This window comes from Lutra lutra, chromosome 18 (genome assembly GCF_902655055.1).
Source record: "Lutra lutra chromosome 18, mLutLut1.2, whole genome shotgun sequence".
NCBI classification, from domain to species: Eukaryota; Metazoa; Chordata; class Mammalia; order Carnivora; family Mustelidae; genus Lutra; species Lutra lutra.
Window position 1 is genome coordinate 9914649 of NC_062295.1, and position 19457 is coordinate 9934105.

At 50.7% G+C, this 19457-nt stretch overlaps 1 protein-coding gene and 1 long non-coding RNA gene across 3 annotated transcripts in view; one reads left to right on the forward strand and one right to left on the reverse strand.

Annotated features, from left to right (window-relative positions):
- Positions 1-19457, forward strand: part of SNX29 (sorting nexin 29) — a 479895-nt gene that overhangs the window by 303795 nt on the left and 156643 nt on the right. For both annotated transcript variants that reach the window (XM_047712611.1, XM_047712612.1), the window contains exon 16: positions 10703-10819. In XM_047712611.1, coding sequence (XP_047568567.1) covers positions 10703-10819 — 117 coding nt within the window. The remainder of the gene's footprint in view (positions 1-10702; positions 10820-19457) is intronic.
- On the reverse strand, positions 10718-12731 carry LOC125090147 (uncharacterized). Its single transcript, XR_007124217.1, has 3 exons — positions 12721-12731; positions 11525-11528; positions 10718-10833 (listed from the first exon to the last, which is right to left on the reverse strand). It is a non-coding gene; the product is annotated as an uncharacterized LOC125090147 (long non-coding RNA).

Genomic DNA, 19457 nt, shown 5'->3' on the forward strand with positions numbered 1-19457 from the left:
AGTTATAGGCCTTGGGGGAGGGTAGATGCGCCGCAGAAACTTGTCGAACGGATGAGTCCGAGCGTTCTTGACTCTAGCAGAGGAGTTTTCAAAGAAGGGACTGTGCTGTGTCCGGGCCTCCCGTGCTCCCCGCGCATGAGCTGGTGATGGTGGGTAATGCTGAGAACTGGGTTGGCGCAGAGCACGTGCCCAGTAGATGTTCCCTCCTCCTGATGAGGGCTTCCCCTTCTCCTCCTCCTCCACTGCCTTCCCTGCCCTCCCTGCAGGCTGGAGAAGCTTTCTGTGCTGGGAGGTGGGTGAGGCCACCGTACCGCTGCCTTCCCACTCTGCGGTCCTCAGGAATCAATAGTCTCTGTGAGCCGGCCTATACTAGTGAGGCTTTTGAAAGGAGAGGCCAGCAAAGCTTTCTAAAGTAATTCTTGACCCATTTTCACAAGCTCAGCCAAACACAGTGTTTTGTACTCGTAATGGGTTATAATTACAACCATTGTGTGATGTCAGGTAAACTGCATTATCTCCTGTGTTAACAGAAGGGAGACTTTGTCCTCCCCTCTACCATTGACCCTCCCGTAATTGATCCGGCAAAGAAAAGCCCGGAAGTGTCAGGTTTTGTTGCTGACTTTGGCAGTGATTGCAAGTAAGGTGTGTGGAGATGGGTGAGATCCTGTGCTTGGTTCCAGGACTGTGAACTGTGTGGGAGACAGCATTGTCTGCTGGGTGCACGAAGGCTGGCCATGGCATTGCCACACCACCTTCTGTGGGAGCTCTGTGTAACGAAAAGAATGTGGATCTGTGTGTTAGCTATTGCAATAACCTCTTGGTGATTGTGGGCAAGAATTCTAGATTCTTTGGCTCTCATTTTCCTCCCCTGTGAAATGCCAGGTAGCACCTGGCAGAATGTGTAAGGCCACTATGTACAGTTGTGCAGGTTGTTCACTGCATAAGGCTCAGTGTCCAATAAGAGCTGTATCCAACCCATGCCCCACTCACTGAGCTTAGGCCCTGTGAGGCTGTAGCTACCCAGACTGCACACCTCTATCTGTGGCCCTGCAGATGTTTGATCTGTGTTAAGTGTTCAGAAAACAGCAGCTGCTGTAGCTACTGCTGATTCATCCTTTATGGAGACGACGTATGAATGGATCACAGGAGTTGGGGAGGGCGGTAGACTGAGATTGGAGTTAAGCTTTGAAGGGTAGCTGGGGTTTTAGGAGGTCTGTGCGGGGAGGGAGTTGGAGGAGGAGCCCGTAGTCTCATTTGGTTGGTGTCAGTCTTTCCCTTGAAATGTTTCCTCCCTCCCCTTCCCTCCTCATCCCTCCTTCTGCCTCACCCCACCTTCCATTGCTTGAATCCTATGTCTGGAAATGAACGGGAGGCCGCTGAAAGCTCGTTATAAATTTTGGGTTCTGGAGAAATTTCGGTGTAGACCAGAATGGTGTCCCATATCTCCCTGTGCCCATTCCAGGCCCCGCCCCCCCCCCAGCTCCTCTCCTGCACCAGTCCTTCTGTGTGCTAGTCCTCCTTTGCCCCCTCCTCCGTGTTATCTTGAGGTCACTTGCAGATGTAGTGTCACTGTGTGTGTCAACGTCGTTGACAGGTGTCAGGCTGAACAGGGTGTGATCTGGTTTGGGGCTTTGAGGGGGAGCTGTGGGAGCATCAGCTTGGGAATGGGGTGGAGAGCAAGACAGGCAGTGGGGGCTGTCGGGTTTGTCCAGGTGGGAGATGGGGGCGCTTCTGACCCGAGGCTCGGCTCACCGGTTGGAGGAGGGGGAGCAGACCTGAGAGAGGTCAGCTCTGTACATGGTCCAGGGCCGGGGGCACAGATGCTTCTGTTGGCGCCCGGTTCACAGCACACAACACCTGTGATGGCGTGGAGTTCTTCGTGCGTGCGGTGCTCTAAGCTAAGTACGTCTTACATCTGAACTCCTTTCGATCTCATAGAAGCCCTGTGAGATTTACACTGTTAGCAGCCTTGTTGTATGGATGAGAAACTGAGGCCTGGAGAGGTAAGAGCGATTTGGCCATAGCCTCTGCTAGGAAGGGGGTGGCAGGCTCCTGACACCAGGCACACACGTGGACACTGCGCCGGGCGGCCTCCCTGCAGAGGCTCCAGCAGGAGGGGGACAGGTGACGGGACCTGCTGGACAGCCTCGTAGCTGCCTCACGCCTGTGTTGCTCACGTGTGAACGCGTCTTTCACAGACGGCTGGAGCTCAGGGTTTTGTTTCGCTGTTTCTTTTTTTTTCCTCTCGTCATTGCTCATTTGTCTCAACCGCTGGGAAGGTGTTGGGTGCGCCTTGATAATCACGCTTCCTGTATATCCTGCCTTTGCTCTTTAAGGGCCATTAGCAAAGGCAGGAGAGAAAAGGTGTTATCTGGGCTGTTCGTGGCTGCTGCTTGGCGTGACCTTTCTGCACGGCTCGCCGCGTGTATTCTCCGAAAGGTCACGCGTCAGGAGAACCAAGGACCAGCACTGGGGACTGGGAGCCAGCAGCTCCGTGCCGGGGCTGTCACAGTTACCGGAACATCTGTTTCTCACAGGCATCCCATTATTAATGGAGGTGTTGTTTGTTCTGGTGTTTCTTCCCCCCATTGAATCGTAATCCCAGCCAAATGTTTGCAAGTGTTACTTCTCTCAAGCTCGGGGGGTCGGAACACAGAGGCGCGCTACAGAGGCGATTAAGGGAGGCTCTTTCAAGGTGAACTTATCAGCAGGGTTGCCTTACAAGCCTTTACTTATCTCCGAGCCCACACAGCCCTATCTCCGTGGCACTTGAGGATGGGTCTGTCTCAGGCTTTGGCTGAGTGTGTCACTTGACAGCTTTATGATGTGACGTCGAGGGGGGCCAGCCCTGAGTTTGCAGAGCTGCTGCCTCATCAGGGGTGGGAAGGATTGTGGGGAGCCTGAGCAGCTCCTGGGCTCAGCACCGCCCCCCCCGCCCCCACTCCATCTCTGCCCAGCAGGATCACAGCAAAAGCTGGCCTGGAAGGAAAGAGGAGACTGGAGAGGCTCGGAAGACAGGAGGCGCAGGGTCATGAGCTTTAGGGTTACTGACCCTCCACCCCCTCCTATTGACTTCGGACAGTTGCTTGCCCTTTCTGAACCTTGGTTTCATCTTCTGTGAAACGGGCATAGAGCTATACTTCCCAGATTGTAGTATGTGCAAATGAGGAGATGTCCTGGAACACCGCCTGACCCTAGAAAGGGCTTGTCATGGTTACTAAAGAGTTGTTCACCAGGGTCGGCCTGGTGAACTCTTTCTTTGCTCCTGATGACACACCTGAACAATGAGGGACAGTGTCCTCATTTAACAAAGAAGATAGTATGAATCAGAGATGTGAAAATACCTTCTCACGGTCACACGGCATGGAGTAGACGGATCCTGGATTGGGCCTCCAGACCCCTTGTTTTTCTGTACCCTGTCCTGATTTTGACCGTCCTGAAGTAATACCTGACAGTTCCTTGGGATGTCTTCATATTGAAATTGTCACCTAGAAACTGGTTTCCAAAATGTCTTCACATGAAACAAAAACCACTTTGTAGAAGGCCCCTCCTGGTGCCTGCATACTGCCAGAATGTTCTCTGGGCTTCTCCTTTGGACCCTGAATGCCACAGAAGGGCCTGCCTTAGCAGAGGGTCTTGCTTGTTCTGGGGACTGAAGATGGGTGTCTGTACAAACAGCCTGGGGCTGGGCCTGTGGAGGCTCCGAGGGCCATGGGAGCAGTCGGAGCCCAGACGGCTGTGTTCCACTGCCCGCTGGTGGCAGCCGCACCCTGTAAGGTTGACAGGACCTTTTCGTTGGTGTGTCTGTGCTCACATGCATGCACACCTGTGTACCTGCAGTGCTGCCCCGTCCTCGGGGGTGTGTGCACCTGTGTGTGTGACTGTCGCTTTCCTGGCATGTGTGCACGTTACTGTGTGCACCAGTGTACGGGTGACCGTGCGTTGTCCTGGGGACGGGGAGGGAGTGTGCTGTTGTTCCTCGCCTGGGGCAGTGCTCTGAGTCCTTGAGCCCAGGTTGGTCAGCCCTGGCAGGCCCCGTGCCGTTGAGACAGCGGCTCAGCATCCTGGTAGTGGTGGGTGGAGAGGCCTAGTAGAGAGTCCGAAACATGGCCTCAGAACTTTGACTCTTGCTCGCAGTGTGGCCGGGGGAAGGTGCTTATTAGCCTTTCTGGGGGCTCCGTTCCCTCAGTTGTGATATGAGGCAGAGGAAGAGCATTCACCTGCTGGGGAGCCTCAGTAGGGCTTCCTGGGGAGAGCGGGGAGCAGCCCTGGGGCAGAGTAAGTACCGTTGTTCTCCACCTCTCCGAGCCTAGGCTTCCTCTCACCGCAAGCGGTCCCAGTATTTCCCTCGCTGGGTAATTTATCCATCACCTGAGGGGTTGAGTGATGGAAAGAGTATGGGGTTTGGAGCCGGGAGAACCGGGGTCAGATCTCAGCTGTCACTCATGAATTCTGTGGCCTGAGACTTCCTCAGCCCCCGAACCTCACCTTCCTCCCCTGGGAGATGGGCAGGGTCAGGAACCATAGGACAGGGTCAGCCTACCAGGGTCAGAGAGGGCGACGGCCATGAGAACTTTTCCAGGACTTCTGAGACCTGTGTGTTCTGGGCTGGGGGTGGATACTCAGTATTTTACTTACTTTTCCTAATTGTCTTAGTTTTCAAGTCCAGATTGACACTATACAAGAACATGATGTACATCCATCCGAAGGAAGGACAGATATTGATAGCATCGGTGCTGTCTCGCTTTTTAAAAAATCTCTCAAGTCTTAAAACGATCCTATTTTGGCTTTCTTTTTTCATCGTCATTCGTCACTGTTTCTGATAATTAGCCCAAGACGTTGTTTCAAATAAAGCATCTGTGTTGTAGATGGGTGCCTTTCAAACTACCTGCGATGAAGAGCTGGGTTTTTAAAAACATTTAAAACATTTAAAAACATTTCCATGTCATTGCAGACTGACATGTATAATTAAAAAATAAATCTAGAAAAACCAAGGAATTCGTGGATTTCATAGCAGTATGAAATTGTGGTAAATGTTTGTAGATCTTTACTGTCAATGCCTGGTCGTCCTTTGTCCCAGATTGGTAGCTCCGCCCACTGTCTGCATCTTGGCAACCCCCACCTCCACCCCCGTTAGCCTGGCTGCAGATGGGCCGCACCGTTCGGAGCACCCCGCCGCACGTGGCGATGGCTGCTGCCTGTTGTCAGCCAGTGGCTTGAGGTAGTTTGTCTCTGGCTTGTGGCTTTGTTCATCTCAGTGAGAAGTTGGAAGCAGACAGCTGACAAGTGGAGAAGCTTCTGTGGCATCACTGTTTTGCAAATTTGGGTTGAAACCCAAATAACTTTTCTATAACTTGGGGACTAGCCTACCTGCACATCATAGCTTAGCATGTGCAATGCTTCCCCTTGGTCTGTTCTGGTGACTCCCAGATCTAAGTGAATCGTGGCCAGTGGGTCTTTTAAAAGCATTTCTTTGGACTCCCTGCCCCACTGAGTCGGCTCTTGAGAGTGAGGGCCGGAAATCTGTACTTTTCGAAAGCTCTCCAAGTGGCCAATGATGAGCTTGTTTTGGGAGCCACTGGTCCACACTGCACTACTTGCCTTCGCTCTATGGGGTACACTCGTCTCCTTAACCCCCGAAGGGCTCAGCTTGTCTCCCATAGCCCAGGATGGCGTGCAGAGAGCACAGACCGTGGCCATCCCACCCCGCCACTTCCTGACTCCCACACCTTAGTCTCAAAACCTGGCGCCTCGGAGCCTCGAGGCTCATCCTTAGGGAGACAGGCCCAGCCTGCAGGAGGGATGCGAGCGAGGGTCCTATGAGTGGATGGGTATAATCCCGGGAATAAAGGGCTGGAGCATAGTTGGTGCTCGAAAGTGGATTAAGAAAGATGGGCACTGACAGGGTCTTAGTCTTTACCTGGTGCCGTGTCCTCATCACGGAAAGAGGTTCTACACCCCTCCCTGCAGCTTATGTATGTGACACCAAAGAGCAGCCTGTGCATTTTATAAAGCTTAACGATGCCAAGACCTCGATGGGAATGTTCTCGCATAGTTTGGGGTATGTGACCAGAAGGACCTCACTTGCCATTAGAATTTGGGGGTTGTCTTGGTCTAGTTAATCAGGGAAGTGTCTAATTAGGTAGCTGAGGGAGGGAGAAGCATGATTTGCTTGAATTTGATTAGATAGAACATTCCGATATCAAAGGAAATGCTAGAGGCTTTTTTTTTTTAAATTTATAATTCTTTCGTGATTTGGCAGGTAATTATGATAATTCCTGGGATTTTCACAGACTTAAAAGCCTTTTTCACAGCCACATTATTTTTGGAAATCGTCTTCTCTGATGCTCCAGCTGGAATGGATTGCTCAGTCTTCTGAACTTCCAAAGCTTTCGTCTTCCAAAGCCCAACTCAAATGTCACCTTCCTGATGACGCTTTCCCTCATCCCTTATGCCAGGGATACCAAGTCTGTGTCATCCATGGGCCAGGTCTCTGATCACCTGGGAGTGGCTGCCTGAGCGTATCTTTGAGGAAGGAGTGCGGCAAGCAACTAGTGATGTCTGCCACGGGCCAGAGGTGGGAGAGAGGGGGGTGAGTCCGATCAATTTTCCTGATCCCATGTGGCTGGGCATTTAGGTGGGTTCAAGCCATTTGGAGCTAAACCAGTGCTTTGGGCATAGGTGCAAGTGGAGGGGCTGGGTAATTCCCCAACAGAAATTCGCCAAGTCACAGGGGAGTGATTTTAAAAGTTTGATCGATGTTGCCAAACAGCCTGTGACTTAGAAGGGTCAGAGGTCTCCTGTCTTCTCTCCAACCTCGGAAAGTGACTGAGAAGCACCAGGGTCATGAGCTGTGCACTTGGAGAGGCCGCGTCTCCAAACGGCCCTGGGCATCATGCGAGGGGCTGGGGACTGGGGCCGGGGGAAGCTGCCAAGGCTGAGGGGAGAAGTGAGGGACTCCTGAATGTTCTGTCTGGGGGAGGCCTTCTGTGATGTCTTGTCCTCTTTCCCAGTCCTCCTCTCTCAGTAAGCTCTAAGTTTGATCTCTAGGAGCTGAACCCCATGATTTGCCTGCCCTGCTCCCACACCCCCAACCGAGGGCCACACCCCCAACTGGCACATGGTTAGCAACTCTCTTGGTGACATTTCCTCACTGGGGGACAATGAGTCTGTCTCCACAGCGGAGTTCCTTGGTAGGCACCTGTGGCCCCTTTCCATCTGGCTGCTATAGACATCCCTGTCCTCTACTCCCCTTTGACGTGACCGCCCACCCTGTACAACCAGCTCTCCTTCACCGAGCACTTGTCACACCCAGACACAGTGCCCAGCCAGTTAGGTGCGGCCGCTCATGTCGGGCGCACAGTGGCCCCATGCCCCAGGTAAGGTTTTGAATCCCCGTTTTGTAGGTGAATGGCTCTAGGCTCTCCAAGGTTGAGAGACTGGTGCCAGAGCATGCTATAAGTGATCGAGTGCAGGCCTGTCTTGCACCAGAATCTGAGCCCTTAACTGCCTGTCTCAGCTGCTCCCCTACCCCAGCCCCAGCAACCTCTGGGCCTTTGCACCTGCGGTTTCCTCTGCTGGATATGCCTTTCTCTCCCCCATCTCAGGGTGACCTCCTAGAGCTCAGCATGTTTACGGAACATAGAAGACCTGTGACTGAGTGACTTTACATGCGGGGGCAGGGGGCAGGTGATGGGGTCAGAGAGGCTGGGTGATCACGAGGGTGTTTGGGTTTTACTTATCCTTAGGACAGTGGGAAGCAGTGAAGGTTTTAAACAGCAGGTGATGATACCAGATGTTGCTTTGGGAAGATCACTCTGTCTGCTTGGCCGAGAATGGACTGAAGGGTAGCTAGTGTCTGTCTCTCTGTTCCATTCCCTGCGACTCTCCGTGGCTGCTGAAAACAAGGACTGGTCAGGCGAGACCTGTAAGTGCCCCCAGAGCCTAGCAGAATCTCCAGCCGGCAGTGGTGGTGCTGCCTGCCTTTGTTTCTATAATCTCCACTTCCTTTTCTGAGGCTCTCGGAGTCTTGAATCCATTTCTGGTTACACTAGACTTGGGAGGAGTTATTCAAGGAACAGTAAGCTCAGCATGGGTTATGTAAGGTCAAAGCTGTTGGTCTCAATGGCTTCAGTAGGGGTATCTAGTCTAGAAACTCAGCTTCAGAGCCTCGCTGAGTAACAATGAGTATCGCAGTTTTAATGGTTACTTGGAATTATTTCATCAGTTTATCTCCTCCCCAGCCCAGCCCCGCCCCCTATTTTCCAGGGAAAGGAAAGCTTTGTCGGACGTGGTCAAGTCACTCTTTGGCTGCAGAAGAGAACCAGGGTTTTGACAGCTCATGATAAATACCATTTCAGGCTGGGATGTTTCGATGTTTTATGCATTTACGGAAAATCGTTTTAACACTCTGGCTTCCGCTACAAAACAAAGAAAAACAAAAACAAAGCAAACCGTTAGCTTTGCTTTGGAAATGCCGGTGGCATTTGTTGAAAGCTCTGTCTCATGGGAGTCCGTCCGGTAGCAGACATTCAGCACTAATACTGGCAGTGGTGTGTTTCCTGCTTACCGTGTGGTAAAAGGATTCTCTGCCCCGGGGAGGCTCACGGCGGATTTGGGTGGTTTCTTTGTGAAGGATCCGCACGGGCATTATTAGCAATATTGTACTTGTTTGTGAAAGACCCGAAGAAGATCGTCTTAAGCTTTTCCAATACAAAAGGAATAACACAACTGGGAAATATTAATTTGAGGTCTGTACCAAAAGCTGGTTAAAAGCTCAGTGACTTATTCTCCTGTTGTTAATTGCACAGTACTTCGAATATCTTCTGTGCCGTTCTCACTTAGCATTTCACATGGGTTTGAAAGAGGTGGGCAGCTGGGGGGCGGGGGGCTGCCACCAACAGGGTGGAGATTCACAGAGCAAGCTGAAGGAAGCCTCAGGATGTAATTGGGAGCCCGTGCACTTTGTGCTGATAGTACCACAGCTGCCTTTAGTTTCAGGTGAAGAATTTTCATTCCTTAAAGGGTCCCAGTGGTTCTACCCACTGATAAATGGAAGAATGTTCATTATTGGCAAACTAAAAAGTAAGGAAAAGTAGAAAAAATGCAAAGAAAATCTGTCCCTTGACTGTTGTTAATATCTTGTGTATTTCCTTTTATGCCTTTTACCTTTTATATAACATATCAAAAAAAAAAAAAAAGGAGCCCCCCCTTTACTCCTCCTGAGGCCCCAAGACTTAGGTTAATGATCCTTTCTTTTCCCACAAAACGTCTCCCTATACCCCTTCTTGATTCTGACATTATGTTTTATATTTCATATGTAGTACTTATTATAAGGGTCTGATATTAGGTTTGTCTCAAATAGGATATAAGGGAGAAGTGTTCTTTTGGGAAAAGCAGGGGGACAGGGCTGGGGAGACTCTCTTTTTTTTTTTTTTTTTTTTAAAGATTTTATTTATTTATTTGACAGAGAGAGATCACAAGCAGGCAGAGAGGCAGGCAGAGAGAGAGAGGAGGAAGCAGGCTCCCTGCTGAGCAGAGAGCCCGATGCGGGGCTCGATCCCAGGACCCTGAGATCATGACCTGAGCCGAAGGTAGCGGCTTAACCCACTGAGCCACCCAGGCGCCCCTGGGGAGACTCTCTTGACCTCTAAATTCTTGAGGGATTCTCTTTAAGATGGTAGCACGATTCTTCCAAGGTTCCTAAAGAGCATGGCAAGATGACATCACATCTCTCCAAAATGTTTAAATAAATTGTAGTCGAATTTGATCTTAAGCCACAACAAGATCAATCATGTAATCCGAGAAATTACTCTGTTTTGCCCATATAGGTATCATCGTTCTTTCCGTAAGTTGATAGGTGGAAAGACTTGGGGTTCATTTTGTACCTCAGTGATAGACTACTTTATGCTGGCCTCTTTTTATTTTGTTGGGATGAGCCAAAAGTATTGAATAAATGTGCCCAAAATCGAGGGCTTACGGCAGGCCCGAGCGGGCTGCACGTGGGCAAGGTGTAAGGGGTAGAATTGTGACGTCTGGCCCGGTGGTTGAGACCCAGGTCCCCGGAGTCAGCCCTCCATTGGCGGTATGACCTTGAGCTAGCTGCTGCTACTCTGTGACGTCGTTGCCCTTCTGTAAGGCAGGAGTACTAGCACCTACCTCACGGAGCAGCATCTTGAAGATGTGGGGAGCACTCGGAGGGGATGTCCCTGGCAAAGATGAGGCGGTGACCGAGGGCTCATTATGCTGCTGCAGCAGGCTCTGTCACCATCACTGTCACCATCGCCATGAAGCTCTGGCTCTGTGTTCCCAGTTTTCAGAACTGAGGTCCTGAGGAACAGGAGCATGCCATTAACTGAGTAATTCTTGGCAGGCACAACTCAGATGAGGAAGAGAGCCTTTGCTAGAGAAGTGTCCATGAAGGATAAAAACTGAAGGCCCCAAATGACCTAGTAGGGTCCTCTCCTGACCATGAACTTCAGACCATTGGTTCTATAGTAGTCACATCAACCCAGTCACAGATATGTTCGGCCTAGAGCCAGGTTTGCACAGTTCATAGGTAAGCAGTCTTGTGTCTCCAGCCCAGACAGCTTCCTGGGGCCTCGCTGATGAGTGGCAGCCCTGGGGAAGGTGGCACCCATGCCTGGGGGTGGGGCGCGGGTCTGTCCTCTGAGCCTCACCGTGTTTTGCTTGTGTGTTCCAGGTGGCGGAGATGCACGGCGAGCTGATTGAGTTCAACGAGCGCCTGCACAGGGCCCTGGTGGCCAAGGAGGCCCTCGTGTCCCAGATGAGGCAGGAGCTCATTGACCTGCGGGGACCGGTGAGTGCTCCCACCTGGGAAGGTCCCAGCCTCGCTCTTCTACCTGTTTTCCACAGTGACACTGTTAAGTTTGCCAGCTCGGTGCTGGCAATGTCAAGGAGACTGAAAGAGTGAGCTGTCATGTACCCACCATCCAGATTTTGCATGCATTAGCCTTCTCTGCACTGGGTTTGCTTTGGGCCGGAATGGGAAGAACAAACACGATGATACCAATTCTGTTTGGAGCCTCCCCTTTGCGATGTTTCATGCCCCACCACGTCCATCGTCAATATTCTGAAATCTGTGTATAGCCTTCTCCTTCCTGTTTTTTTTTTTTTTATTTTTAAAGATTTTATTTATTTATTTGCCAGAGACAGAGGGAGAGAGAGCATGAGCACAGGCAGACAGAATGGCAGGCAGAGGCAGAGGGAGAAGCAGGCTCCCTGCCGAGCAAGGAGCCCGATGTGGGACTCGATCCCAGGACGCCGGGATCATGACCTGAGCCAAAGGCAGCGGCTTAACCCCCTGAGCCACCCAGGTGTCCCCTCCTTCCTGTTTTTATATTCACTACATGAATTTCCATGAGCAACAGTCTTGGTTTTTGGGTTACCTGTACTAACGTAATGGCTACTAATGTTGTCACCGTTACTGACCTAATGCTACCTGTTTATACCTCCCTGACCCTTGTTTTTAAGTCAGTATTGTGGTTTGAGGACTGTCTCACACAGATCTAGTAGAGGATTTTAACACTGTAACTCCCTTCATTCTTTGGGCCCCTTAGGCTGGTCCCCCATATCTGTGGTTCCACTTGCCACGATCTGGAAGCCAATGACCCTCCCTCTGACGAGTTGTCAGAAGGTCATCATTAGCTGAATGCTACGTGACAACGCCTCCGTCACTCACCTCCATCTCCTCACGTCGGCGTTGTGTCCTCTCACGTTACCACGAGCAAGAAGGGAGAACAGAGGACAGTAAGATATTTTGGAGACAGGCCTCATTCACATCTTGCATTACATATATTGTTAAAATGATTCTATTCGCTGTTGTTGCTGATCTCTTAGGTGCCGAATTTACAAAGTAAACTTTGTCATAGGCATCAAATAAAGGAGAAAGCAGGTTGTACGTAGGGCTCAGGGCCGTCCACAGCTTCAGGCATCCACTTGTGGGGGTCGTTCTCTGCTTTCTCTAGATGTTCAGCAGCACCCCTGATTTCTACCCACTAGAGGCCAGTAGCATCCCACGCCGTGATGACATCCAAGAATGTCTCCAGGCATTGCCAGACGTTCCCTGAGCAGCGGGGCCAAACCCCCATGGTCGGCGGGGGTGGGGGTGTGTGTGGGGGGGTGGGTCCGGTCTCGTTCATTCAGTTCCTTGACTCTTGAGTTCTGTCTTGAAGGAAGTACCATGAGAACCGAAACCCAGTCCCGTTTTAATGGACAGTCAGGTTGTTCACGTAATTTTGCTATTGCAAGCCATGATGCTGAGAGCGTTTCATCCTCTTCTAGAGTTTATAATACCTTCTTCATTTCGAAGCTTTCTTGTGTGCTGGGTCAGACGCCCAGAGAGGAAAGAATCCTAGGCAGATTTGTTGAGTAGAGCTGTCCTCGGTGGTAGTCTTGTTTGTATTACCACACCTGCTTCTCCCCTCTGTGTTGTTTTCATTCACATACTAGACGTTACTTCCTCTATAGACCACTCTGTGTAGATCTTAAAATCTTTAAAAAAAAAAAAAAAAAAAGGAAACCATAAATAGATCACCATCTCTCCATTACCCTCCATTCTTTTATACCATCGGATATCTGTGCTCAAACTTCTTACTGTTCCATAACTTTTTATAGTTTCTTAAAAATTAGGATCCACGTGTGTTGTCATTGGTTATGTCTCTTGTGCTCTGTGTTTCATTTTAACACAGTTGTTCTGACTTGAGTAAAACAGAGGCTGCAATGTAACATCCTAGCCAGTCTTCAGTGCGAGGTGGTGTGGCCTTAGGTGTGACCCGCATCGTCCCTCCTGCCTCCTGAAGCTTGTCCTCTGCCCCTGATGTCCCATTGCCCCCTCCTCCAACCCCTGTCCACCACCATCACAAACCGAAGCACTCGCTGATGTTTCTGTCCGTGCGCCCTCCTCCTGCTCTCCTTCCACTCTCTTTCTTGCCACGTGTTTGTGGAAGACCCTGGGTCATGTCACCACCTGGAACTGGCCGATGGCATCTCACTGCCTTCTTTTCACGCCCTGCGGTTGTGTCTTCTTGGACTGGCACTTGCCAGGGGGCTGGGATGGAGCTTTAATTCTCCTGTGAACATCGCTGTCTCTGGGGCGGTGTTTCTCTTGGGAAGCGCATGAGCTCTGCCTGTCTCTTGCCCATTGTGGCAGTCCTGTACTAGCACTTCTGTGTCTGCTGCGTGGCTATTCCCTTGACACCTGCGCCCAAGGGTGAGCTCGCGCTGAGCTGCGCGGGACGGGATTTTAAGTGTTACTGAGCTTTACTTGTTTTTTGTTTTTGTGTTTTCTTTTTAAAGATCTGTTTCTGACTCCTCTGTCAGCATGCAGGGGTTCCTGCCAACACTTCGACATCCCTACCAACACTTCTGGGTGTGAGGCGGGTTTTAACTTGTGTTTCTCTCATCGCGAGTGAAGCGGACCACCTTGCCGTTTGCCAGCGCGTTATTTGGGTTCCTACCTCTTTTACTTGCGGCCTGCTCCTTTTTCCTGTCGGGTTGCATGTGTTTTCTTGCCGATTTCCAGAGGTTTTTTACCTGTCTTTTCATTTATGCATGTTTTGAATATTCCCTACCAGCCTATGGCTTACTTGCAGCCTTTTAATAAAAGGGGGACATTTTAAGCCTGTGGAAAAGGAGACAATCATTAAATGAAATCCCATCATCACTCAGCTCTGGCAGTAATCAACTCTGGGTCGTTCCTGACTCATTCTTACTGAGGTCAGTCCCTTCCCATCTCAGATTATTGGGACGCATATCCAAGTTATATTATTTCATCACAAATATTTCAGTATTTATCACTAAAAGATATTTATAGTACCATCATCCTACCTAAAAAGTTAACGATGATTCCTTAATATTCTCAAATGTCCCATCAGTGTTCGGTGTTCTTCATTTGTCTCAAAAAATTTTTTATCTGCGCTCATCGGGGTCTTAGCGCTGTGCAAACAGTGCAGTTGGGTGATAGGTCTTTTTAGCTTCCTAATTGGTACCGTACCCTCCATGTCCTCCTTCCGTTTCTGCTAATATTGAAAAACCTGGCCTTTTGAACTGTTTTCCTATTTAGTATTTTGTTGGCTGCAGCCCCATGGTAATCCTTACCATGTTCCTCTGTCCTTTGCCTTTCCTTTGAATTGCTCATTAGCTGTAGAATCTGGATCCGAGTCAGGTATTTTGGGCGGGGGGTGGGGGTACCTTGCCCTCACAGGTGGTGGTGTGTACTTCCTTTATGTGACATCAGCATGTGACTGTCACCGCCTGTGCTTACAGCCCTGCGGTACTGTCCCCGACTGAGTTGGTTTCCGTCACCCCTCACATGTCCAAAGTGTGTACAAGAGCTTTGTGGATTTCTTTCATTAGAGAGAAACGCATCTTCCTAAGAAGGAAGCACATTTCCTAAGTACCTGTTTTGCGCAAAGAACCCTCCGTGGGAGTTATTTCATCTTCATCTTAAAGCTTGACTAGGGCTTGGAGAGGTCCCGAATCTCCCAGACAGATTATGGAGCTGGAGTCAAACTCTGCTTGTCCACAAAGTCTGTTTTCTTTCTCCAGTTCTACCGGCTCTGGGGGGATGGGGAGAACAGGTATGGGTGGGTTCCCTTGGGTTACCCATTGCCCTGCCAGTCAAGGTCCCGAGGGCCCCTCTCTGTGTCCTTCCCAGCTGTGTCTCATGTAACAGACGTGGGCAGTGTGGCTTCTTACTTTCCTGCCATCTGTGGCCCCTCGCTGAGAAGGGACAGTGGGGTGGCAGGAATGGGGAACTCGCTGTGCTGACTTGTGTCCGACTGTGAGCGGACCTGGTGTGGGGGGCAGGCAAGTGGCTCCTGTGTGTCTGCCTCCCGGCATACTCCAAGGCCCGCCTTACCGGAGGGGGACTTGTTGGCAGGCGAGGACCAAGGACTGGTCCCGTTCCTGAGGATGGGTTCAGTGTGGATCCTGGAGGAGTGCCTGTGTGTCCTCTCTGCTGGAGGAAGGTCAGTGACTCCTGGCAGGTGCGTTTCCAGAAAGTGCCTTCAGTGCAGCATTCTGGCATTCTCCTTGCAGGCAATGAAAGCGGTGAACCAGCAGTTCTAAGTCAACAACTCCTGTTTTAATAGGTTGCATGTATTGACCTCTGCCCCAAATTGAAATACTTTTAAGGTTTTAGTGCTCCATTTAATCATCCATGACACTAGTGGTGATTATGATTATGATACTCTTTCGGGTAAGAGGAAACTGAGGCTCCGATATGGATTAACTCAGCCAAGGTCCTACAGTGAGAGCTGACAGATCTGTGTGCCTTCTAAGACTGGAGTTTCCTTTAAACAATTGCAACTTGGAAAATTTTGGACACTTGACAAATCCTGGTAGACCCGTGCAAAAAGGCAAGTAACCTAAAAGAGCTTGTAATGAAAAGTACATGAATCTCTCTCCTATCGCTGGCCCCCCCAGTGTTCCCCCGAGAGTCAGTAATGACCCCTAGTGTTGGGTTTGTCTTTCCAGAAATGAGGGATGCCACAGTGAGTTGTATACAGGCTCCCAAATGTTTTAGTAACTAGTTGCCTATTCTATTCACTGTTTGGAATATGACTCCCCCCTCCACCTCCAGTTAACAATGTAGTTAAGACATCTTTTTATTTTATTTTACATACAGGTCCACCTCATTGTTTTAAAGAGCTACACTGTGTTCCTTTGAACTGGCAATCCCGTAAATTTATTTAACCAGACCCCTATTGATGGATACTGAGTTTCTCAATCTTATTTTTATGATAACGGGGAGCATGACATTCTTGTGAAATCCTGCATTTGGATTAGAAGGTTGTCTGGCAGTCCGTGGGACTCCGCTCAGCTGGGTGAAGCCCCAGAGATCGTGCCTTGGGATATTTCCAGGGCCCTGGAGAGGATGATCACCACCTTCCATTCTCCTCCACCTATTGGAGGAAACCCTTTGGTGGGGCGGTGGGGGAGCCAGCATCCATCGCCAGCTCACGATTTATCAAGTTCCTGACAGTGTGTCAGGTGTGCCCTGGGTCTTCACGCTCATTCTGTCACTTAATTTTGGTGAAGAGAAGCCTGTGACAAGTGGGGGTGTTACTGTCTTTTATAAATATGGTAACTGGGGGACACCGGGTGGCTCAGTGGGCTAAGTGTCTGCCTTCAGCTCAGGTCATGATCTCAGGGTCCTGGGATGGAGTTCCGCATTGGGCTTGGAACCTCCTTCTCTCTCTGCCTGCCACTCCCCCTGATTGTGTGTTCTCTCTCTCTCTCTGGCAAAAATAAAGTCTAAAAGAAAACTATACAGCAGATGAGACAGAAGGGTTGAGGGCCCCCCCATGCCTCATTATGGTATACCACATTGATTATTATCTGTCTTCTCTGCTCCATGAGAGCAAATTCTCTGTCTCCTGTGCCCTTTGAGGCCCAGTAATTCCTGTGCTGGGCGCAAGGTAAGGTGGGCTGGCTCACCGAGTAGAGAATTGGGTGAATGAATGAAAGTTGCAGGTAGGAGGTGGTTGGAATCCAGATTTTTCCTGGGCCCCTTTGACATGCACGCTTACCTTCTCTCTGCCAGGCCACCCTCCTTTTGCTTCGAGTCTGAATACCCTTCAGGACAGTGACGTCCCTTCACACAGAGGCGGCCCTGACTGTCATCCTTTCCTGCAGGCAGGTTGTGATGGCCACAGGGAGGAGAGAGGAAAGTGGTCATTAAGGGCCTGAAGGCTCTGGGAACGGCATGCAGTTTGGTCAGTGAGCCCCAGAGGACACCTTGACCTTGCCATCATTGCCTCAGGGCCCTTCTGCTTAGCTCCCTAGAGTCAAACAGCAGGGGCCAAAGACAGAGGAATTTGGAAGCTGGGTTTCAGTTCTGGAGGCTTCTCTTCGTGAGAGGCATGTGTTAGGGAATCTCAGCCTCTCCTCCATTTCCATGGGGTCTGGCTCTCTGCTCCCCCCGGGTTAGACTTCCTCCCACACCACCGGGGTGTTGGAGGGCCTCAGGGGCAGCACGGAGTCGGCTTTATTTGGAAACTCCTGTTTGCTCTTCTCTGAAGTGAGGAGTAATGTGGCACCCCTGGGTGACTGAGCCGGAGACCGCTGGGGCAGGGCCCAGGCGTTTTCAACTTCGAGTGCACAGCGCCTGGCAGCACGGCGCACCCAGTAGGTTCTCCGTGACGGCTCGCTGCTGCGCGAGAACTTTCATCCGCGCAGAGCCCGAGAGCACTGCATGGACCAAATCATTTTTTGCAAAGATAGGAGCCAGGGACATGGTTGCTCTCAGCGCTATCTTTTTGTGATATTATAGACTTCTAAGCCAAGTCACTTATTTTAAGAATGAGTTTGGGATTAGGGGTTGAAGTTTTTTCATTTTCTTTTTTTGAATGTAAGTATTTTTAGGACTCTGCTCATTATTCTTTCTCCCCCTCTGGTGTAAGATGTGAATGAGTGCCGGAGTTTTTTCTCTCTTTCTTTTCTTTTTTTTCCTTTAGCAGGATTTGATTACAGCCCTGAGAATTCTCTGGGAGCACAGCTCCTGTTTTGAATAATAAATGGAGACAGAGAAATAGAACCTTGTAAGATTGTAAGGCAGGGAGGTCAATTAAAGTCCTCAGCGGGGAGAGCTGAAGGCCAAGCGACTCATTACCTGCAAGTTTGTCCCCCGCTCAGGAAGCAAACTTGGTCTCACTTTACATAATTGAAGCTGGATTCCTCTTTTTCCTGCCCCCACGGCGGCAGAAGCACCGTTTCTCCGTCCCAAGCACCGTTAAATTAGATCCCCTCCCCTGAGGCGGAAGAAATGACTGTGGGGTCTGACTCCAGGTGTGTGACATCACTGCCCCGTTCCCCCTCTCCCCCATCACCTGCACCCCATTACTGCACTCTTACCCGTACCCTCTCTGTCTGTTTGGAGAGGGGACTCCCCCTTTGTTAGCCGTTGACCTTGTGCTTGGTGTTCCCGTGCATTTGTATCCTCTGCGCCAGAGAGGTGCAGGTTTTCCGCCCAGCTAACAGCAGCGGGCGGGGTCGGGGGGCTGGTGTGGGCAGAGAGGTATCATGACTCAGCCCTGGGCACGTGGCTCCGTGGTAGCCCCAAATGTGGATCCCATCCTTTGTCATTTTTTAAATACCATGCCGCTTACTCTTTTATTTTATTTTACTTTTTTCCTTTTGTTCGTTTCAAACAAAATGTAGTGTCTGTTGTGCTCTAGGCCAGCACACTGGGTGGTTTTAAAGACTGCCCGTTCCTCTGTGGTTGAAGCTATCACACATTGCCACTGCCTTCCTGCAAAATGGATCTCTCCCTTTCTTGTCTCCCCGTCTCACTTTGTACATCAAAGTGGTTTTCTTTTTTTAAGCCTCCTAATCCGTTTATCCTGATATCAAAAGGGCTCTTTTGGAAACTTGGAATCGAGAGGAGGCAGTTTCCCAAAAGTAGAACAATGATTCAGAGGGTGTGCAGAGTTGGTGCTTATAGGAAAGGGGGGCATGGTGATGGAATTACCTTGAAAAATGTTAGCCTAGAGCGTGTTCCACGGGTTTCTCTGCTGTAGCACTTCTCACCATGGGGCCTCCTAGCTCTCCAAAGGGGGTAGACAGAACATGCGCTATAGGCGTTATTTCCTAGCTTTATCTCCCCAAGGAGCATCTTTGCCAAGATGTTTTTGGAGGAATGCATTTGGGAAGGTTAGGGCCACTTTACCCACATAGTAGCTAGCGAGGGGATCATGGACGCATGGTTTGTCTCATGGGACTTCCCCAGGCAAGGAGTCTCCAGGGGCTGGAGGGGAGGCGATGACGCCGTGTGGCTGTGGGGTGCAGCGGGCTGGCTCCAACTTGCCTTCCATGTACCCCCAGCTGGCCGGGCCCTTGGCCACGTGAGCTGCACCGTAGCCCGGACACCCACGGCCTCCTCCACCTGGCCCTCCAAGAGCAGGTGGTCCTCACTCTTGCTCTCCTGTTCTTTCCGTTTCTTCTCCAGCCCCCCTCTCTCTGTTCCTTCTTCTGTCCGTTGTGCTTCTCTCTCTCCATTCCTGTGCCTGTGTCTGCCGCTCTGCCGGCTTCTCCCTCTCCCTCTCTGCTCCTCTCTTTGTCCCTCGGCCTCTGCCTTTTTCTGCAGCTGTCTTTCTCTGCCCCTTCCCATGTGTGCCTTGGTCTCTGTCTGCCTGTCTGTCTCATGCCCATGCCTGAACCTTTGTCTGCAGCTGGCTCGCGCTGTCTCTGCCTTCCCTGCTCCTTCCCACGTGTTCTCCTCCCGTGAGCACTCACGTTGCCGTGCAGCGTGGAGAAGCTCGCTGTCCGTCGCAGCCGTCTTGACAAACATTCCACTTCCTCTTCCTCGGCCAACTGGTGTTCTTTGCCCAGGGCCCCCGTGAAGCAACTTGCCTTAGGATCAAGTTCCCTGAAAACCTGTGTGAGCTCTTCCCTCTTGGTTGCTCCCCTCCCAACCCCCTATTGAGCCCCTAATC